At 47.9% G+C, this 23819-nt stretch overlaps 1 protein-coding gene across 2 annotated transcripts in view; it reads right to left on the bottom strand.

Moving 5' to 3' along the window:
* Positions 1 to 23819, bottom strand: part of TMEM245 (transmembrane protein 245) — a 982890-nt gene that overhangs the window by 186610 nt on the left and 772461 nt on the right. For both annotated transcript variants that reach the window (XM_086965376.1, XM_086965377.1), the window contains one exon: positions 19262 to 19384. In XM_086965376.1, coding sequence (XP_086821502.1) covers positions 19262 to 19384 — 123 coding nt within the window. The remainder of the gene's footprint in view (positions 1 to 19261; positions 19385 to 23819) is intronic.

Genomic DNA, 23819 nt, shown 5'->3' with positions numbered 1-23819 from the left:
GTGAGTAGTAGAGAGAGTAGTAGAGAGAGAGTAGTAGAGAGTGAGTAGTAGAGAGTGAGTAGTAGAGTGAGTAGTAGAGAGTGAGTAGTAGAGAGTGAGTAGTAGAGAGTGAGTAGTAGAGAGTGAGTAGTAGAGAGTGAGTAGTAGGGAGTGAGTAGCAGAGAGTAGAGAATGAGTAGTAGAGAGTGAGTAGTAGAGAGTAGTAGAGAGTAGTAGAGAGTTAGAAGCGGAGAGAGAGAATATTAGAGAGTGAGTAGTGGAGTGAGTAATAGAGAGTAGTAGAGAGTGGGTAGTAGAGGGATAGTAGTAGAGAGTGAGTAGTAGAGTAGTAGAGAGTGAGAAGTAGAGAGTGAGTAGTAGAGAGTGAGTAGTAGAGAGTAGTAGATAGTGAATAGTAGGGAGTGAGTAGTAGAGAGAGAGTAGTAGAGAGTAGTAGAGTAGTAGAGAATGAGTAGTAGAGAGTGAGGAGTGAGTATTAGAGAGTAGTGGAGTAGTAGAGAGTGAGTAGTAGAGAGTAGTGAAGAATATTCCAAAGTTTGGCACAGACCACTTGCACAACAAGTCCAATCAAATCATATCACTTAGAGTCCTTATTGAAGCGCTGAATCTTGGTGTATATTCAAATGCTTTGATTTTCCTTAAGTTTATGTACCACAGCCAGCCGACGCGTTTCGTTCTGTACAACAGAACTTCTTCAGGGCGTTCTTATTTCCTTCAAGTCATGTTGGTATGCTGTTGTCATAACTAGACCGGACACTTGGGGGGAAAGCGCTGAGGCAGACCTGCTGCACATCTGCTGCCTTTCGGGAGCGCTGCAGTTGCTCCTTGTCTCCCTCCCGCCACCGCAGCCCACAGCCACCAGTGTTCGCCGGGTGGAGGGGGGTACACAGCCAAAACCACAACTCCCAGACGCCCCAGCGGCAGAAGTCGCCGCCACACGATAATCTCGCGCCAGGAGGCGCAGTAAAAGGAACTCAGAACCTGCGTCGCAGGATCCCGCGCGGGTCTGCGGCGGGCGAAGCCCGGGCAAAGGGCGGGCCGTCTGTGGCCGTCCGGGGCGGTACGAGGCATGGCTGGCCCATATCCATAACATCTGCTATTCTAGACCAACGACCGGCCTTGCACCATACCTGAGGACTGAGTGTACTCCTGACGAGGCCAGGGCTAAGTATCCAGACTTTACTACACTGGGTTGACTTTAGTTATTATCAGCAGTTGTACTGTATTAAGCAAAGTAGCTTATACATTTGTGCTATGGAGAAACGCAAAACTATGGAGGGGGGGAGGTGATGGCAAACCCCCCAAACAACGAAAGGGAAAGAAACCCAGGAAAGTGGCTAGCCACACAGTTGTAAATTGTGTAATGGAACGAATCAATGATCTTGTCGATGACTGTAGCAAAATCCTTGTGGCTGATCAAGGCCATAGTAGCGGGGAGGCTACGAGCGATAAGGGTGGTGACACACTAAGATTGCCAAAGGATACTATTGATCTCCCTACAATTCCAGCAATGTTTCGGGCAAAAGGAAAATCTAGGACTGGCAACGATAAAGATAACAGGGATTGCCCAATTATATTGAGTGAGGCCCACTGTCACCTGCTACTGCTTTACCAATACCTTGTGGCAATAGGTATACAATCCTGGCTGATATTCATAATGAGCCCACGGCCCCTCAATTGTTGCTAGGCGCAGGAGCTGAAGGGGTACGTACTGCCTCTGTGATACAACAGATAGTCAGTTTGGACGCTGCGCCCAATGCCACCATCAGTAGGGACAAAGTAGTCTCTGAAGAAGTTAACACCCTAACAAACCTTGTTATTCTTCTTCGTGATGAAATAGATTCACTAAAGTTATTAATAATAAATTTAACTACTCTAGACAGGGGCGATCCCGAGGGAGGAAGAAAGACTGCATCTAATGTGACAATAAATGCTCAAAATTCCTTCCCCTTAAAATCAAGCATAGTAAGCAAGGTAAATCAAATCCCAGAAAGGGACAAGCGTAGCGATTTAACCATGCCGCATGCTGCTGACCCCAGTAAAATTGGTCGTTCTACTATGAAAAGTATCAAAGAAGGGCCAATATCACATAGCTCTAGAGTAATAGGGAATGTCTCTGAAACTCGTCAGAAGTCTGGTACCATGTCAGGAGGATTAAAAATAATTCCCGGAGCAGTGGAAAGGGTGAAAGCACCAGGAGTCAGTACCCTGGGGAAAAAGGGACTCGTTTTGTTCATAATGATTATTCCCATAACAAAATATACATGACTAATGTTCCTAAATTGGAAAATGTTAATATAGAGTATCCAGATTTCCTAATAAACAAAGCCATTCACTGGCTGCAGCACGTTAGAGGCTGCCGATCAGTGATTAGGGAAGACATTTTGGAGGCGAAAAGGATTAGCCTCACAAACTATAAATATGACTCTATAGAGTTAACCCTGAAATCAGCATCTCTTGCTGAAAATCTCCTTGCCTTAGAATTTAGAACCAGCGCCCCAGTGCAATCTCTGATCCAGCTAAGAAAATCGTGCCCCCAGTCTCAGGAGCAAACCCTTTATGCTAAGGGTAGAGCATGTAAGAGAAATTGTTCCGGTTTGGACAGTAACGATTGACACCCAATAGATCCATCTATAGGAATCGAGTGCAAACTGGGTGATCATGAATGGTGAGGAAATCACGGGGGTATTAGAGACAGCTGGTGGGGTAGTGTCGGGTGGGGACTATCCTCCCAATTTTAACCCAGAGTTAGGTCTGAACTGTGGGGAGATTTCCACAATTGATCCGAAGTCAGGCTCTTCGTGTGAAGCTGAACAGGGGCGGCTCACTATCCCCACTGTAGCCATTTCCAATAGAATAAATCGAGGGTACTGGGGCTGGCGTGGGCAAGCTAGTCTCATGAATATTGCCGGGTTACGTTCCAGACAGGAATCCCAGGATTGGATACGTTTTGTAAACACCTTTGATGTGTGTATTTTCCAGGAGACGTGGCTGTGTGAACCTTCTTTTGCAGAGGGTTACTTGAACTACTATGTTCCAGCATCAAAGGGTCTTAAGGGGCGACCCATGGGTGGTGTTACCATTTGGGTCCGGCAGAGCTTATCACTTACTGTCAAAGTGGTCGACACCAGAAGCAAAGATATTCAACTTATTAGAGTCGACCTGGGCTCTATGGGTTGGCTCGATATCTATAATGTTTATGCAAGGGGTAACAGAAGTGGGAGGTCAGAAGTTTGTGCGGCTTGGGCTCCCTCCTCGAAACCCACTCTCTGGATAATAACGTTGTGATAGCGGGTGATCTAAATCGAACCTTCGAACCCTTGGCCATTTATGATGATTTTGCTGGAGACAAGGAGGACAGGCAATGGGATGTCCCTAAATTACACTTGAACCCTGTTACTCGTTGGACCGAAGATGTCATCTCTTTAAACGCAATATGCTATGAAAGGAGTCTAAGGGCATTAAACGGGAGGACCAAGAGTGATACGGCAGGGGCAAATACCTTTGACAATGGGCGCCATAGGATCAGAATAGATTATGTCCTATGTAGTATGAAGCTCTGGAGACTAGTGGTCGACATGGAGGTAAAATCTAGAATAGAAAGCGACCACAATCCGCTGTGCGTTGAACACAAATGGTGAACTTCCGATAGAGTGGTCCTGACACGTGAGGTGGATAACGCCCCTTTGACTGTCCCTACTAATGATATGCGCAGGTTAAAATGGGTATATGTTAAGGCTAACCAGCAGGTCATGGACAGTATTAACGCTGAGGTTAATGAAGCAGTAATAGCTCTTGAGCAAGAGAACCCACCCGACCCAGGTAGTGATAAAGTAACTAAAATCCACAAAAACCTCTTCTCAGGTATTAGGGATCACTTCCTGAAACCTGCAAAGAGAGGCAGTGTGACAACCCTCAAGCCGGCTAAGTGGTACAACACTGAGTGCAGGAATGCCAGATTAGCCTTAGGTGCAGCGACTAAGGGGAGGTAATTGGCGACTATTCGCTTCGCTAGAATAGAGTACAAGAAAAGTATAGCAAATGCTAAGAAATTGTGGGACGAGCTCCACTGGCAAGAGTTAAAGGAGGCTAGTGATAAAAAAGACTCTAGGCTCTTCTGGAACATTGTAAAATGGGGTAGGGGGGGTGTATCTGAGCCTCCCAATAACAACGTATCCCAGGAGGACTGGGTCAATTATTGTAAGCCCCAGTACGCCGACACACAGCTTGATAACCTGATGGTCGGCTTTAGGCCTGCCTATTATAAAGACAACTCATTTAGTAGCAGTGAAGTTATGATGGCTCTGAGTTCAGTGTCTAGTGGTAGAGCTCCGGGATTAGACCGGGTGCCTGCGGATCTCTTTATCAATGATAAAGAGCGCTGGAGCAAGTACATCTTTCTTCTTACCAATGCATTTGCCCAGGGCGCAAATATACCGGCGTCTTAGCAAGGCGCAGTTATAATCCCAATTTTCAAGAAAGGAGACAGATCCCAACCGGGAAACTATAGGCCCATAAACCTAATAGACACCATCCAAAAGGTGGTTGGTAGGGTGGTCGTCAATAGGCTCTTGGATTGGGCCGATGAGAATAATGCTCTGTCATCATTCCAGGCAGGATTTCGAAAATCTACCAGTACAATAGACCAGGTCTTCCGTTTTACCCTATTGCAGTGGAAGACTGTGTTACTGGGCAAGGGCAGCCTGTATGCGGCTTTTGTCGATCTGCGGGCTGCCTTTGACCTAGTCCCAAGGTCTAAGCTGTGGCAGGTGCTGAAGAACTTGGGCCTACCAGAAGAACTTTTGACAATGCTAATGAGACTCCATGAAGCAAATTTTGCAAAGATCCAGTGGGGAGGGCAGGGTATGGTTACCACAGACTTCCCGGTTGAGCTGGGAGTTCGTCAAGGTTGCTCTATGGCTCCCACGCTGTTCACGTTGTACATTAATGGTGTTGTTGCCCGCATGTTGTCTGCAAATGTGGACGCCCCTTCATTGGCTTGCACCAAGATACCGATTTTAATGTTTGCAGACGACACTCTGATTTTATCTAAGACGCCAAGTGGTCAACAGCACGCTTTATCTATCTTCGACCAATTCTGTGGGGAGCATGGCTTAGAAGTTAATGTGGCTAAAACTAAGCTCATGGTTTTTAATCGCCACAGTGGCTGTAGATCCTGCATTGTCATGAATGGTCGCCATTTAGAGGTAGTTAATGCCTTCACGTACCTGGGAATTCATGTATCAAACGATCTAAGATGGTCCCAACACATAGATATTGCAGTAATGAGGCACAAACAAATAGCTGGCGCCCTTGGCTCTGAGCATAGAAAATCCCTGACAAAACCAATAAAACCAGTACTCCAGGTGTATAAGGCCAAAGCCCTCGGATCAGCACTTTACGGTGCTGAGCTGTGGGCCTTTGAGAAGCTTCAGCCTTTACAAATTTCGGAAAATACGTTTTTGCGGCTCATTACTGGCCTCCCTACGAGTACTCCCATGCTGCCACTTAGGCATGATCTGGGCAGGAAGGCTGTTGTTGACTTGGCCAGGCTGCGTCCAATCTTGTACTGGCGTAGACTCTGGACTACACCTGAACTTTCACACTATGCTGAGGGGTTTTTGGACATTATTAAAGCAGATGTGTTCCACAAAATTGGATGGTTGAATGAACTCAGAAAAATGCTGGGTGATCTTGGTCTTTACATGCTATGGGAAAACCCAGAGGTAGCTTCATTCCCACCAAAGAAAGTCCTCAAAGAAATCTATTGGGAAAAGGTGGCCGCTCGAAACTGGAGCGATACTAGTTCAGAGACTATGGCTGGAAGATTCTTAGAAGCAAAGCCGAATCCCAGCCTAGAACTCTACTGGGACGCTATAACTAGTCCGAGGGATAGGAAGTTGCTCTTCCAAACCAGAGCGGGTGCCCTTCCCCTTAGATCTCCGACAGGCAAGTGGGGTGGTCCATCAATTACCAATTGCACCTCTTGTGGAGCACATAGCGAAACAATTGGCCATTTTTTATTTGCTTGTACGATCTATGCAGAGCCAAGACGCATCTGGCTTACCCCAATGTGCATGAATTTAGGTACGACTAGTAGTGTGGTAGCTTTAAGAATTATACGCACTAGTAATCAGGAGGAGGAGCCTAGCACGGTACCAAGATGGCCGCGTGATCGTGTAGCTCCGTAAGACCCGTTCCTCCGTTTGTCTATCCTGCCAGTTATCCTGTGACCTGAGGACCACATTCGATGGGAGATTAGCATTGCTGCGCCCTGGTGAAATTGCGGCTCGAAAGGTGCAATTCTACCCTCCCGGATTGTCGTCTAAAGTTTTGGGCCTTTCCGTCGCCTGAGCCGCGGACTGTTGTGACAATTTTGGCCGGGCAATAATGCGACAACAGCGGCTGTGTCGACCGGAATTGGTGCCTCCACCTGGAACCGTTACCAGGAATTATTCCTAACGGCTGGGTGTTTTGAGGGGGCCTTCCCTGCACTAATTGACTGCTTCTGGTTCGGCTCTTGGAACGCGGAGGAGGTGTGAAGTGTTGTCGGAGGTGTGAACTTGTGCGACATCGGCCGGTTGATTGAGGCCCCCTCGCTCACCCTCCATGGCGGCGAGGTCGGAGACCGAGAAACTTCCCCCCCAAAGGTGGGAGAGTACAGTGAGCTGTCCAGTCCAATAAACTGGACAGATATACACTTCCTAAGGGATCTCCGAGCGACCAGCGGCAACACCCCGCGACCAGACCCGCCTCCCCAAGTGAAGGCTCCGGTCCTTCTCTGAAAGACATAATGGATGTCGTCTCTAGGGTTGAGGCGTCTATGGGGACTAGGATGGATACGCTTGATACCAAACTGGACTCTATGTTAACCTTCTGCGCACGGATCACGCTAAGACTAGTGAAAAAGTGAGGTCCCTGGACATCAAAACGACCAGCCTAGTGGATGACGTCGCTGAAGTACAGAGAGAGGTCCGGGCCTTGCAAGCGGCACGGGAAAGACCCGACGGCTGCTTGATGACTATGAGGGCCGTAATCGGCGCAACAACATTCGCATCCTAGGTGTACCGGAAAAGGCAGAAAATCGTACACCTGATCTCTTTGTAGAAGACCTGATCCTTAAACATCTGAAGCCTAAGGGACTCAGCAAGTTTTTTACAGTGGAGAGGGCGCATAGGGTTCCGGGCCGTCCGCCGAAAGTGGGGGCGCCAGCTAGACCCATGCGAGGGTCCTGAATTTTCGGGACCGCAATGTCATACTCCAGCCCTCACAGACGGATGGCCCGCTACAGTAGGAAAATACCACTGTGTCATTCTTCCCGGACTTTACGCAAGCTGTACAGAGGATGCGTCAGAATTTCCTCCGAGTCAAGCGGAGGATGAGAGACAAAGAGATGAAATACTCGATGCTATATCCTGCTAAGCTACGAGTCGAAACGAATGGGAAGACTTGGTTTTTTGACAATGCGGAGGTGGCATTGGATTGGTTGGACACTGTGATGGCGGATGGTGCTGAAGACCGGCGACAAGAGACTGAGGACGAGCAGCAGGGCCCGGAATGAGAGTCTCCTGCACTGAACGATTCGATTGGTCTTTGGACACGGGGGGGTGGATATACCTTTTCTTATTGTGTAACAGTACTGCTTTGGGCTAATACGTTTGTTCCTTAGGCATGATTCTTTTGGGGAGATGGGTTAGCGGGCTATGCGGCAGGCGCCTCCTCTTCCTACTTTTAGTTACCATTGTTGGGCGGGGCGACAGGCACACTGCGAGTTGGTGTTGGGGTGTTGTCCTAATGCAGGGGTGCAGGGAGGGGGGAAGGGCTTTGAGTGAGGGAGGGGGGTTGTTTGTTTCTTTTTGGTTTCAGTTTAGTTTTGATTTGCATTGGGTGTCGGCGGATGTAAAGGTGCGCTTGTGGAATGGGGTGAATGTCTTGCTCTAATCATGAATCGGGGATCCGGGTGTTGAGTCGGAACGTGAATGGTTTGGGGGACAAAATTAAGAGAGGTATGGTTAGTCAGCTTATCAGGCGTCATTCACCAGAGGTGGTACTTCTGCAGGAGACACATCTTGTGGGTAACCGTTGTATGGCCCTTCATAGAGGGGGATATAAACTGATCGCACATGCAGGGTTCACGACAGGCTCTAGGGGAGTTGGAATCTTGGTGTAGAAGGCCTTCCCATTTCAGGTTCAGGCTGCGTGGTCCGATCAGCGGGGCAGATATGTGAGTGTCTCTGGGAGGATCGGGGTAAAGCTGTCACCTTTCTCTCTATCTATGTTCCCCAGGCCTCCAATCTGACACCTTTAAGGATCTTGCTAAAGTTTTTCTCTCACTCCCACTTGGTCTTCTAGTTCTACAGTTGTCGATGGTAGTTTAGACCGTAACCCGCCGAGATCGCTCCCTCCATAGAGTCAGTGGCTCCCCGAATTTTTGGATTCTTTGAGTCTGGTTGATGTGTGGCGTCTCTTGAATCCTGTACTACGGAGCTATACACATCTCTCGGCGGCGCATGGCTCTATGTCGCGTCTTGACTATATTCTGTTGCCTGCGGCTATGGCTGACACTATCAGGGAGGCGCGTCATTTGGGTAGGGGTATCTCCGATCACTCCCCAGTTTGGGTCAGAGTTGAGATGGGACAGCCTACGGTGGGTAGAGTTGCGCCTATTAACGCCTGGCACCTTCGAGACCCCGTCATTAGGAAAGAGATATGTAGGGCTTCTGAACAGTATTTTCAACATAATCAGGGAACGGTGGATTCTGCGCAGACGCTGTGGGAGGCCTATAAAGTTGTTCTACGCGGGGAGGCTTTGTTTTCTCATTGCGGGTAAGAAAAAGACGTCTGGCGGAGATTAATGCTGTTGAGGCAGAGGTTGTCGACTTGGAAGGGCAAGTTGCCAGTGGTGCGTCTGCCGAGAATCAGCATCAGTTACTCCTCAAGCAAGACGAGTACCATAGGCTGTCTAGGGAATCGGCGGTGACTCAACATAATGATGTCCAGAGTAGGATTTATGGATAGGGCTGGCAAGCTCATAGCGTGGCTGGAGTGTGGGGAGCGCGCCTCTCGGTTGGTACCTGAGCTTGAGAGTGGCGGTCCTGAGGCTCTCACAGATGCTCAGATGATCGCGGGTTCCTTTGGCTGCCACTATAAGAGTGTCTATGCTTCCTCCGACGCGTATACCGGCGCTGAACAGGCTGAGATGATTAGAGATATTATTATGCCTAGTTTGTCTGAGGAAGATCGGAAGTATACGGATTCCGCTATTACGGATGACAAAATAGTGGGAGCCATCAAGAGCATTAACTCGGGGAAGGCGACAGTTCCCAATGGTATTCCGATTGAGCTCTATAAATTAAATGCTTACAAAATCGGGCCGCATATTAAAGCCATGTTTCTTGAAAGTAAAGAGTCTGGTAGCCTCCCCTATGATCAGCGGATTGCGAATATCGTCGTTATCCACAAGCCAGGTAAGCCCCGAACCTCCCCTTCTTCCTATAGACCTATTTCTTTGCTCAACGTGGAACCCAAGATTTTGGCTAAAATACTGGCGATCAGGTTGGTCAAGGTGATCTCCACTTTGGTACACCCAGACCAGTCGGGCTTTAGGCCACCCCGCAACACTGCGTTGAATCTTCGGCGTTTACACGGAGTGCTGGGTAGGGCCCGTGATTTGTTGCAACCCGCTGTGTTGGTGTCCCTGGACGCCACCATGGCCTTTGATCGGGTCGAATGGTCGTACCTGTTCGCGGTGTTGGAGAAGCTGGGTTTTGGGCCTGAGTTTATTGGATGGGTGCGTCTGCTATACACTGCCCCCTTGGCTCGCGTCGTTGTGAACAATTGTCAATCCGGTGATTCTGCATTGGAGAGAGGGATACGGCAGGGATGTCCTCTGTCGCCCCTTCTGTTTGCGTTGGCGCTGGAGCCGTTGGCGGCTTGGGTCAGATGGGATAGGTCTGTACGTGGGCTGCGGTGGTCCCCGGATTGGGAAGACAAGATTTCGCTTTACGCAGATGATATGCTTCTCTATCTCACTTCGCCTAGATCCTCATTGCTTGTCTTTCTCGACATTCTCAGAGTGTTTGGTGAGTACTCAGGCTTTGCTATTAATTGGGCGAAGTCTGTATTGTTAGTATTGTCGGGAGACCCGCAGGTGATTCCACAGACCTGCCCCCTCCAAATTGCTATGACGGGCTTTGTTTATTTGGGAATTTATATTGCCCTGGACGCCAGGACAAGATACGTAGAGAACTTGTTGCCACGGCTGTTTAGACTACGTACTGATGTTGAGCGTTGGAGGGCCTTGCCTCTGTCTCTCCTGGACAGAGCGGTATTGTTTAAAATGTTGGCGCTTCCTCGGTTTTTATATGCTCTCCAAAATGCCATGGACCCTGTGCCCGCTAAATACTTCAAGGAAATAGAGGCGCTTAAGAGGCTGCTTCTGTGGGATGGTAAACATCGCATCGCCTATGCTAAACTCACCCTGGCCTGGTATGATGGAGGTATCGGGCTTCCCGATCTGAAGAAATATTATTGGGCCTCCCAATTGGCGGCTATTAATCAGATAGTGTATGGCTTGCCAGGAGACCCTGGGTACACCATGGATCGTAGTCAGTCGCCCGGGGGGGACTTCCTTCGGGCCTTGTTTAATCAGCCGGGACGGTTTTCGCTCGCGGGTCCCACCTCACATGCGGTAAGGTCTGGCATGCGGCTAACAGGAGTCTGGGATGGGAAGGGAGATTGACTCTCGCGACCCCTCTCTTCAGCTCCGCCAAATTGGGCAATCTGTGGACCACCAAAGGATTTGACAAGTGGGAGTTGATTGGTATTGGTCAGATTAAGGATGTTTGGGGAAAGGGGAAGTACTGTCCTTCGAGGCGCTCCAGCAGAGACATCACCTTCATAGTAATGAGAGGTTTCGTTACCTACAGGTCAGGCATGCCCTCCTCTCCCATGTGTTACCGGGGGACACCCTCCCCAAGGCCTCCCCTCTTGAAGATCGTGTATTGGATGGGCATATCCCAGAGAAAACTATTCATTGATCTATCGAAAGTTAATCACATGGACGACCCGTTGGGGTCTCTCAGGGTGGCGTGGGTTGCTGATGGTTTGGAGATAGACGATGAGGATTGGGTTGAGGCTGTGTCCTCCCCTAGGGTAGTGGTGATGCAGATAAGGTTAAATTAAAGATTCTACATAGATCATATGTTACGGGTCCGGTTCTGGTGAGGATGAGATGAAATACGAATGGCGAATGCAAGAGAGGCTGTGGAGAGATGGCGAAGTTTTTGCACATACTGTGGCACTGTGATAGTGATCAGAGATATTGGCGCGCCACTCATGATACGCTGAAGGAGGTCCTGGGCTGTGAGGTGCGATTGGAAGCGCGCAGATGTCTTTTGAATATCTGGGAGCCCACGGATCTTAATCAATACTTAAAGCAATGGGTTACTCTGGCCTGCATGATTGCGAAGCGCAATATAGCACAGCTCTGGGGAGCTACTCGACCGCCGCAGCACACCAAATGGGTCCAGGATCTGGACTGGTGTATGTTCAGAGACCGTGCAGTGTATGTTGCGAGGGGTTGCCCTGAAAAACGGATAACGGTTTGGGGGCCGTGGAATGTTTACCGGGGCGACATTTGTGCTCCCCCAACCGGGCGGTCTGATTTTGACACTCAGGATTCCCCTTGATTCTAAGTTTTATACTATTCTGTGTATCATATTCTGTTTGCAAGACTTCCTCTGCTCCGAACACTGCAGAAATAATGTTGAAGTACCCCCAAAGCATTTGCTAATTAGATATTTCTTCCAAATGTTAGACGAGTCGTAAGTACATTCTTATTCAAAGTGACTAGGTATCAATTTAACCCACACAATACGGGCAGACTTGAGTAATTTATAGCATCCTCAAAGTCAGTCTTTCAAAAATTCCACAGTATAAGACATGATAATCCGAATGTCATAAATGTTAAATGTCGTATACTTGTAAAGCTCACAGCTGCCCCAGCAAAGGGGCGTCCCGGCGCTGTATACCGCTGGGGAATCCATCCTGGCTTTCCCTGTGAGATGGTCCCTCCTGGGCATCTCCAAGGTGAAGACAAGCATCCCTGGCGCTGATGGGGCCGTTAGTAGAGATTAAGCAAGCTATTGCCCAGAGTTGCTGAGTGGGACCCATGGTTGGAATAGGCACCGAGGCGAGAATTATCGAGTCCGCTGACCATGGCCCAAGACCCTGCCACGTCGGGAATCGAACCCTGGTCCCGGGACGACCTCTGCTTCCGGGTCTGCCGCCTCTAACCAGTGAGCCACACCACTCCACAAATCCAAATGTTTCTCAAGAAAAGTAATTTTCAATCGTTGGGAATATCAGCGTTTGGGCAGATATGACCCACGGACACAGTTTATGACTTTTCTTGAGAAACATTTGGATTTGGATTATCATGTCCTATACTTTGGAATTTTTGAAAGACTGACTTTGAGGATGCTATAAATTACTCAAGTCCATGGATGCTGCTGGGAACGCTCCCAGCAACACCCATTGCACGCCCCTTTAACACAGGACACTGCGTTAAAGGGACTGATATTTATCAGGCAGGATTACGCCACAAAAAGTGGCTTAGTCCTGCCTGATAAATATCACTCAGTCTTCTGCGCCACCGCAACGTCACAAAAAGTGACGTTCCGGAGGTGCTTATAGTTAGGAATTAGCATTTAAAAAACCTTTGACATTCACTGAAAAAACCATAGGTTTCACACCAGTTATAGTTAGCTGGACATTTTACTCATACAAAACCATTGAAATTCCCCCATTATAGTTAGTTGTACTCACTATAACTTGCGTGCCCGCAATCCACTGCTGATGATGTCATATATTACATCATTCATGACATGGTCAGTGACATCACTGATGACGTCACTGATGACATCATCCAGTGAATGTGGTTTGCTTTGTTATTTAAATATGTATTATAAATACACTACTTTGCATTGAAGAATGAGTGGATACATAAATATAAATGTGTGGATGGTGTATTTAGTAACAGTGTCATTGATTGTTTCCTTGACTAATTTGTTGAGTCTCACTATATATAATGTGTAGTTACTAAACTGTGTGAAAGTCTTTATTGCTTTGTCTTAATTGCTATGTTAAAGACTATATTTGTTATTGGTTTCTTAACTGAATATTTGCATGGGTAAATGAATGTCTATGTGGTTTGGTGGGGGGTGTCTGATTGCCAAAAAATGTGTGAATAGTTCATTCAGTAGGTATATGAGGTTAAGACTACGTGTTATAACAGTTGTTTCAGTGAGTGTATATGTTTATGGGTGTGGTAGTGATTAAATATTTCTCTCAATGGTAAATCTCCATTAAACTTGAAAAAAAGGCAGTGTATGTGACAGTTATATCTAATTAAGTGTGCCTAAGACCCACGCTCCAGCTGACCCTGACGCTGGTATCGTTCTGCTTTACCGATTTTCAGCTCCCAACGCTGCATTGTCCTGCATTAATTTATTTGCTAGCGCTGCACTGTCGCTCCATAGCGCTGAACTGCCGATTTAATTTGTACCTCCTGAATAGCGCTGCACTGTCGATTTAATTATTTAATTGTGCCGCACTGTCGCCTTATTTATTTAATTAGCAGCGCGACGTCGCTGAGGCAGTAACTCTGACTTCTCAGCTGACTCGTGCGTGTAAGGCTTTTATAACGCTGTGCATTTGCTGCCCCTGGCTGTGCTCGCCTTTGACCCTCCATTTTGTGTATTTGTTTTTCCCCTGGTCCGCCCCTCCTCCCGCTACCGCCTCCTCCCAGCTGCTGCCCCTCCCACCCATGAGTAATACCCTTCCTCGCTCCCGAGCTCCCTGTGACCGCCTGGACCCTCATTCAGTCCGGTTGCTCCTCCACGCTCCAGCTGACCCTCACGCTGGTATCGTTCTGCTTTACCGATTTTCAGCTCCCAACGCTGCATTGTCCTGCATTCATTTATTTGCTAGCGCTGCACTGTCGCTCCATAGCGCTGAACTGCCGATTTAATTTGTACCTCCTGAATAGCGCTGCACTGTCGATTTATTTATTTAATTGTGCCGCACTGTCGCCTTATTTATTTAATTAGCAGCGCGACGTCGCTGAGGCAGTAACTCTGACTTCTCAGCTGACTCGTGCGTGTAAGGCTTTTATAACGCTGTGCATTTGCTGCCCCTGGCTGTGCTCGCCTTTGACCCTCCATTTTGTGTATTTGTTTTTCCCCTGGTCCACCCCTCCTCCCGCCACCGCCTCCTCCCAGCTGCTGCCCCTCCCACCCACGAGTAATACTCTTCCTCGCTCCCGAGCTCCCTGTGACCGCCTGGACCCTCATTCAGTCCGGTTGCTCCTCCACGCTCCAGCTGACCCTCACGCTGGTATCGTTCTGCTTTACCGATTTTCAGCTCCCAACGCTGCATTGTCCTGCATTCATTTATTTGCTAGCGCTGCACTGTCGCTCCATAGCGCTGAACTGCCAATTTAATTTGTACCTCCTGAATAGCGCTGCACTGTCGATTTAATTATTTAATTGTGCCGCACTGTCGCCTTATTTATTTAATTAGCAGCGCGACGTCGCTGAGGCAGTAACTCTGACTTCTCAGCTGACTCGTGCGTGTAAGGCTTTTATAACGCTGTGCATTTGCTGCCCCTGGCTGTGCTCGCCTTTGACCCTCCATTTTGTGTATTTGTTTTTCCCCTGGTCCGCCCCTCCTCCCGCCACCGCCTCCTCCCAGCTGCTGCCCCTCCCACGCTCCGCCCCCTCCACCATCCATTTATGACCAATGCCCTAACGCGCAGCGACCGCGCCCCAGTTGCGCCGAAGGTGCGCCAAAGGTAAGCCCGTCTACGCCCGTCCGCGCCTGGACCGCGCCCAGCGCCAGACCCCCTGGCCCTCGCATTTCCCAGCCCTCCCGCATTACCTACGATGCCACCACCCTCCTAGCCCTTAACCCCGGCCGCTCCCCCAACTGCGTCCAAGCCGCTCCTGGACACACCCATGGCCCCTTCTCTTGCTACTCCTGCAAGTTCGACGGCACCAAGAACAACTCCTCATCTACGAACACACATCAGATATCCGACCCCAACCACCTCAAATGCATCCTGCTCAACACCCGCTCAGTCCACAGGCACGCCATCGACCTTTGGAATCTACTAGACACCATATCTCCAGACGTCGCATTCCTAACAGAAACATGGATGAACGCCTCCTCCGCCCCAGACATCACCATTGCCATCCCAGTAGACTATAAGATCATACGCAAGGACCGTACCGGCCACACAGGAGGAGGAATCGCTATCGTCCACAAGAAATCCATCCGCATCTCTACCAGCTCGGACGTCAATCTCGCCAACTCTGAACACCTTCACTTCCAGATCCACACCGACCCCAAAACCACACTCAGAGGCACCCTCCTTTACAGACCTCCAGGACCCCGCGCACAATTCAGTGAAGACATCACGGATTTCATCACTCCACACGCCCTCCCATCCAAAGATTACATCCTGCTGGGAGACCTCAATTTTCACCTTGAAAAGAGCAACGACCATAACTCCAAAACCCTTTTGGACAACCTCGCCAACCTCGGACTTAAACAACTGGTCACTTCCCCCACCCACATCGCAGGTCACACTCTCGACCCTATCTTCACTTCCAGCAACCATGTATCCTTCAGCCACACTACGGCTCTCCTCTGGACTGACCACAGCTGCGTCCACTTTACCTACAACAAGCCCAAACCCAACAACCACCCCCAACCAACTCTGCAAAGAAACTGGAACAAAATCACCATCGACCAGATCTCCTCATCGCTTCTTCTAAACCCCCCAGCCCACTCCTCAAACCCCGACCAAGCCGCAACCAACCTCACCCTTTGGTTATCCAACAGCGCCGACATCCTAGCACCACTGAAAAAACGACAAATCAAACTTGGCAGCAAGAAAGCCTCCTGGTTCAACGATGATCTTAAGAAATCCAAGTAACTCTGCCGCTCCCTGGAGAAGGCCTGGAAAAAAGACCCAACCACCAGCACCAAGGAAGCCTTCAAAATCGCCACTCGCACACACCACCAACTGATCCGAAAAGCCAAGAAAACCGCCTTCAAGGACCGACTAGATAGCAACGCCCACAACAGCAAGGAACTCTTCAACATCGTCAAGGAATTCACCTATCCCTCGGCCAACTCCAACGACATCACCCCCTCTCAAGCCCTCTGCGACTCCCTAGCCTCATTCTTCCACAACAAAATTGCAGACATCCACAACAGCTTCGACAACCAACCCGGAGTCCAACCCACCCATCCATCTGCTGGACCTTCACCACCTTCGAACATCCTTAATGACTGGAACCCAATCTCCACTGAGGACACTATCCGCCTGATGAACTCCATCCACTCCGGATCCCCAACTGACCCATGCCCTCACCACATCTTCAACAAAGCAGACTCCATCATAGCACCGCACCTCCGAGACGTCATCAACTGCTCCCTCAACTCCGCCACCTTCCCGGAAAGCTGGAAACACGCAGAACTCAGCGCACTTCTGAAAAAACCCACAGCGGACCCCACCGAACTCAAAAACTACCGTCCCATTTCGCTCTTTCCATTCCCGGCCAAAGTCATCGAGAAAGCTGTCAACAACCAGCTCGCCGCCTTCCTCGAAGCCAACAACTCCCTCGACTCCTCACAGTCCGGCTTCCGAGCCAAACACAGCACTGAAACCGCCCTCATCGCAGCAACAGACGACATTCGAACCCTACTGGACAATGGAGACACAGTCGCCCTCATCCTCCTCGACCTCTCCGCAGCCTTCGACACAGTCTGCCATAACACCCTTCTACAGCGCCTCAGAAACATTGGAATCCAAGGTAAAGCACTAGAATGGATCACCTCGTTCCTCACCGGAAGAACCCAGAGAGTCCGCCTTCCACCATTCAAGTCAGAGGCCACTGAAGTCATCTGCGGCGTTCCACAAGGATCTTCACTCAGCCCCACCCTTTTCAAAGTATACATGAGCCCCCTCGCGACCATCGCACGCCAACACAACCTCAACATCATCTCCTATGAGGATGACACTCAACTGATCCTATCACTCACCAATGACCCTCGCACCGCCAAAACTAACTTACACGAAGGAATGAAAGAAGTTGCCGAATGGATGAATCTTAGCCGTCTGAAACTGAACTCTGATAAAACAGAAGTCCTTATCTTAGGTACCTCCCCCTCCGCATGGGACGATTCTTGGTGGCCAGAAGCCCTTGGAAAGGCACCCATCCCGACAGACCATGCACGGAACCTGGGCGTCATCCTGGATTCCTCACTTTCAATGTACAGACAAGTCAACGCCGTCTCTTCATCCTGCTTCAACATTCTTCGCATGCTCAAAAAAATATTTCGTTGGATCCCTACCGAAACTAGGAAGACGGTCACCCACGCCGTGGTCACGAGCCGACTGGACTACGGAAACACCCTCTACGCCGGCACTACCGCTAAACTCCAGAAAAAACTCCAACGAATTCAAAACGCCTCAGCCAGGCTCATATTAGACATCCCGCGTAAACAACACATCTCTGGTCACCTGAAAGACCTCCACTGGCTTCCCGTCAATAAGAGGATCACCTTCCGGCTCCTAACCCACGCACACAAAGCACTCTACGAAATCGGACCAGAATGCCTCAACACACGACTGTCCTTCTACTCCCCCTCCCACCAGCTACGATCATCCAACCAAGCCCTTGCCACTGTACCTCGCATCAACAAAACCACCATGGGGGGTAGATCCTTCTCCTACCTGGCAGCTAAAACCTGGAACTCCCTTCCCACTCACCTTACCCAGAATCACCTAGCATTCAGAAAGCAACTTAAAACGTGGATATTTGACAAGTAATTCCCCTCAAGCGCCTTGAGACCCTCTGGGTATGTAGAGCGCTATATAAATTCTTTGACTTGACTATGAGTCACTATATGGATAACTGTATACTTGTAATAGCGATTTTATAACACACTAAGTGTGAGTTACTATCTATATAAATAGATGAAGTGGTGTTTGTATAAGTGTGTAGGTGAGTAAATGTAAGTATAATCAATTGTTTGCATAAGTCAGAAGGATGTCTTTATAAGTTAATACAATGTGTGCTTGCTTGTCCTGCTACTAGGATTCCAAACCAAATTCATTTTTATTTCAACTTAATTTACTTCACTAATGTTTGTTAAATTGTTCCTTCAAATTCTTGCTTTATTATCCAGCCTCAGCTGTGAACTTTGAATCATACTCAAAGTTTCTGAGTCCCGGTCCTCAAACTTATTTTTGCAATAAACGTATGCTCCGTTATCCACTTAATGTGGAAGCATGTAATTGTTCTGCACACAGTCTCGTTTATCATGTTTCCTCTTTTCAATCCTAAAACATGAAAGTAACTGCAACCCAATATTAAGTCGAAAAGTATGTATGGATTCCATTGTCGCACCAGAAGAAATAATATCTTTTTACATGATCTTGCACGCTGAGGAAGTTGGGTTGAATAGCTTACTACATTAAAAACAAGCATTTGCAATGCAATCGTTCTCGCCTTTGGGACCTTACATGTATTTAGCTATGCAGCACATTAGCCTGGGTGCTGAAACATCTACTGTTCTTTAACATGGAGGGAAAGTAAGTACCAAACTGCGGAACATTTCAGGTGTGGGAACACATGGGAGAAATACTGCCTATTTACAGAAAACTGTATTGTCCAAAGCTCCGTTTATAATATAAAATCAGCCGCTTCGGTGGTCATATCACTGAAAATACAAGATTTTTTAAAATGGCCTGGAATCTAGGGAATGGTAAAGTGATTCTGGTATTTTACTTGCCTCTACTGGTCGTTTTCTATCCAGATGTTAAATTGAAGCAGTTGCCAGTAAAAAAGAATAAAGTACCTAAGTAGGAAACAATTTTGGAATTTTTATGACCCCTACTGATCGTTTTATATCAAGACAGTTAATTAGAGGCAGTTGAACTAGCAGAAAGCAATTCTGGTATTTTACTGACCTCTACTGGTCGTTTTCTATCAAAACAGTTTAATAGAGGCAGTTGAACAGAAAAAAAATCCCTAAGCAAATGCGGGAGCAGACGAGTCCTAGGGCTGATCTCCTGATCCCACAAAGTACATACAAAAGATCTTCCAGACAGCGCAAGAGCTGGCTAGGCTGGACCTAAGAAACAGAAACCCCTCCAAAACATGAAACTTTCGAAAATTGCACATACCAATGATAACACAAAGTTAAGAAGCGCTGTTCCACTGTAGAAGAGGACGGTCACTAGTGTAGTCACTGTGGTGAAAAACAGACTCATGTTGCGGCTCATCACTATCCATAGAGACTCTAATATCTGGAATGAAACAAATAACATTAGCAACCCTTTTGTGCAACCCTCCCGCCCTCCACACACACACAAGCAGGCACGATGCCAGCATAACCATGCTAAATATCTATATTCAGCCACTATGATTTTTTAATGCATTTACAATAATATTTTTTTAGCCATACCCCCTAATAACAAAAGTCGATCTATAACCCGCAAAAAAGAAATCTGTCATTTCATCAGTGCTTGAATTCAGTAACAATAAATACAACAATATCATGGACTTTATATTACAGCGCAGTAACACGATGACACCTGTGTAATCATCAACTAAGGATACAACAAACATACTTCCTTATTTCATCTGAGAAAAGATCACCTGGCCCGTATAACACATAGGGTGCCCTTTGCCAGTGCCCATGTCAAAAGGTGTGCCTGGTGCAAACCGAGATAGTGCGCCCTATTATCAATAATGCGCTGACCCAAGGACCGAACTTGGGCCTGCCTTGGAGGTAGGGCACAGAATAATAGACCGGGAGGCAGATTACAAGCTGCTCATTGTTTCACAGTGCCCTTCACAGCCTGCACTTAGAAGAAGGGATAGATATCACCCTGCAGGCTGCTGCAGTTACTGCCAGCACCAACTTGCAGGAGGATGTCTGGGAGTAGAAGGGACACCTCCCCCCCCCTCCAGAGGGCTGCCTTCATGAGATGTACAGACAGTACGTCACGTCTTTATTTTGCACTTTCAGTGTGCATCCTAAGGGAATCTTTGCCACACCCCAATGCAAATGAGGGAATGCCCTCTTGAGATAGCAGTGCCACTACATATGCACCAGCACTATCAGTATTACAGAAGGGGCCACACAATCACACAATCATTGAAGTCCCTTCTGTAATAACCTAGTGCCCCAGAGGTGTGCAAACAGGGTACATACTCCTGGTGCAATCATCCCTGAGGTACTATGCATAGTAAGGTCCTGGTCGAGTAAGCATCTCTGAAACAGCCTAGCCTCTTTTTCGCCAGTTGGAGGTTGTGAAATTATTTCTCTGGCCCCAAAACTTGGGAAAAGTACAAAACAATTGAACTTTGCAAAACGGTAAGGTTTTTTGTAGGAACACTACTTTCCCCAAGTAGTTGGGAGGTTGAAAAGGGAGAAGAAAGGGAAGGAACAGGGAGTGGACTGAGAAGGAGCAGAGATGGAGATTCGTGTTCCTGCAAAAAAATTTGGTTTCATAATGTCTCAAACTGTTTTGCTTGCTTGTATTTCAGTTTACTCATCTCCTATCAAATACTCCAACACAGAGCAGCATACCTGCTGACTTCCTTGTGGAAGTACAATACATGACAGAAGAGTTGTTTATTCAGTTAAAGTGCTACAATTATATTTCCTGTTTTATCATTCGAGTATGGATGTACCACTGATGTTTTTCTCAGTTAACAGTGTTCTAGATGCCACACACAAACACATTTATGGCGCCTTCCTACTGGCCTACTAAAAATGTAAGTGCAAGGGCCCGAGGTATTTTCAGGAAGTTACCACCGCTGGCACTAACCACTGTCACTGCCAGCCACAGACTCCTCAGTTGGAGCAGAAGATGGTCATCCCACTTAAATGAGCCACAAAGCATCGGAGATGAAAAATAAAATGGTAATTCATTACCATTTTATTTTTCATTGACAGTCCTGAATAGAGCATCAGGAAGGTGCCTGCTAAGTGACCGCAACAGAGAGGAGGGTGGGCTGTATATGCAATGTTTAAAGTGAGCATGTATTTTTGTCAGGCCGTCTTGCAACGACCAGCCACACATGTGCACGTTAAACATCTTTAACTCAGCTAACTTTAGACAGCTGGGTTAGAGCAAGTGCAGACCTTCAGAGCACTGTGGAGTGCTGAGTGAGGCCGCTTCTGCAAATCAGGGTGCTACTGTTATGCTGCAAGACAGCAGCGCAGGCATTGGTCAAAGGAGTTTCCTGGTGGTCGTGCTGCAGTTGAAGAAAGAAGAGGTCTGGTTGCAAAGGACTCATAAGTGTTTAATGTAATTACATATTTTAAATGTTATTTGTGTTTGTGTGTGCCTCCCCCACCCTGTTGATACCAACCGCAACTCCTGCTAGCACTGCCATATACTAACTATCATACAACACAAGTGTCACATTTTGCTATTAGGTCACCTAAAGCTGTATATCCGACCTGGACCATTCCATTTATAATTAAAGTAAAATCAATACTTTATTCAGGAGCTCTGCTCAAGAATATACAGACATCACCACCATGTGGTAGACAATCATACATATATGTTGGTGCAGACACCAGCACAAATTACACACTGCTGATTCCAAAGGCCGTTTCCTAGCCTACATTTACTACTCTGACTGTGCTGCACTTGTCTGGGACTTCGTTCCCCAGCTTACCTTGCGCCAGGAGGGGGCGGGAAACATCAACACGCACTTAAAAGGGCAGGCAGCAGCCCACAGCGCAGGACGCGCCCAGTCGAAGACCAGGCCAAGACGGGCCTTCTGCATCCGTCTACAGCCAATCGAGGCTGGGCTGGGCCAGCTCTCTGGCATGGACCTCAGTTTCGTACATGTACTTTGATCACAATGGACGAGTGCCTTAACTTCCATACATTATGGGCAAATGAAAAGTAATTGAATGCACCATACTAACTCAAAGACTGACAAGTATAGACATCATGCTTGAGCGAATCATAGGCATAGTCTCAAATGCGTTAGACCTTACAGAGCTCAGATTATTTATAGAGCAGGGGAGCAGTCTGGGAGAGAGAGTTTGTGGTACTGACACACTTGTTGATGAATCATGCTGTTTAACGGTGGGGGGGGGCATTAAGGGTTGACGGTGGGACATTTACTTCTAGTTGCAACATTGCTGAAGCCGAAGCTGCAGCAACTCGGGACAATCCATGTGTATGTCTGGCACCAGCTATTTCAATAAGTGTCAATTCTTACACCGAACCAGCCATTACATTTAATAATTTCAGCAGCTATGTCCCCTACAATCCCCTCAAACATTCTCCCACCCTGCCATAAACATAACAACAACATTACAATGTAGTGCAGTTAAAATGATGCCTTCCTATAAAACCAACCTCCCATACCTGCCTTTCTGAAATTGGAACTAACAATACGTCTACCACTGAAACTTAAACTACCTGCCTACCCTTTCCCTTCCCCAGCTCACAACTTCCAACACCTAACCAAAAACCTTTTGCCAACCCTGGCCAACTTTTCAAAACCCTGCCAGCACTTCTTCCAAGCGACATTACACATAGCTACCACTTATGCACCTGCCTCCAACAAAGATAGCCCCAAGCAATGAAAAAGGCCCGGTGACAACCCCAGGAAACCCCATTTATTTTAAAGGTGTAGGAGGGAGGGGAAAAGCTGGCCCCCAAACCCCCTTTAGCCAAATCAAGGAGCGGATGGCTGCCATGGAAGCTCAAACAGAAACCTGATTAAGTCCTACTCTACGGTCAGCAGCCAAATTACCCCTAACAACGGCATTGTCGAGAGACTTTGCTGCCACAGGTCTCCGGAGAGTACAGCAGGAGAACCTTCTTGGGAAGCAATACTAACGCAGGATGGGAATTCTTCAATGCTCCCTATGTTGAACAGATCCAATCACAGATAGTTTCACAGACACGGAACGAGATGCAGGGGCTGCGAGCATTGTTCTATATAAAGATCCCAGATTGAAACCGGCTGGCATGCAAGGCCATAATATTTAACAACAAGGGGTGGTGATGGACAGAGTTTCTGAATTAAGCAGAATACTCTCACCCAGTCAAGAGATCAGGGCTAAATCCAACACCGTTTTTTAGCTCACTGCACCATCCCAGCTCAGAACCTGGCTATATGCAAATTAGTCTGTTCCTGTCCCAGTGCATGATGGGAACAGGGCAAACCAAACTACCAAGCCAATTCTTACAAGGGGAAGGAAACAAGCTTCCGGGGACCGGTTTCTGGCATTTCAGCAGTCGTCGGCCCGGCTTGCTTGAATCCTGATGGTGCAATGAGCAAGAAACTCACGTCTGAGTATACCTTTCCACGCTTAGGGTGGACAAAATATTTAACAACAAGGGGTGGTGATGGACAGAGTTTCTGAATTAAGCAGAATACTCTCACCCAGTCAAGAGATCAGGGCTAAATCCAACACCGTTTTTTAGCTCACTGCACCATCCCAGCTCAGAACCTGGCTATATGCAAATTAGTCTGTTCCTGTCCCAGTGCATGATGGGAACAGGGCAAACCAAACTACCAAGCCAATTCTTACACTGGGAAGGAAACAAGCTGCCGGGGACCGGTTTCTGGCATTTCAGCCGTCGTCGGCCCGGCTTGCTTGAATCCTGATGGTGCAATGAGCAAGGGACTCACGTCTGAGTATACCCTTCCACGCTTAGGGTGGACAAAATATTTAACAACAAGGGGTGGTGATGGACA

The sequence above is a fragment of the Lissotriton vulgaris genome, chromosome 4_1 (genome assembly GCF_964263255.1).
Source record: "Lissotriton vulgaris chromosome 4_1, aLisVul1.2, whole genome shotgun sequence".
In the NCBI taxonomy this organism is placed as follows: Eukaryota; Metazoa; Chordata; class Amphibia; order Caudata; family Salamandridae; genus Lissotriton; species Lissotriton vulgaris.
The sequence above is the reverse complement of the archived record's forward strand: the minus strand, read 5'-3'. Positions and strand labels throughout refer to the sequence as shown.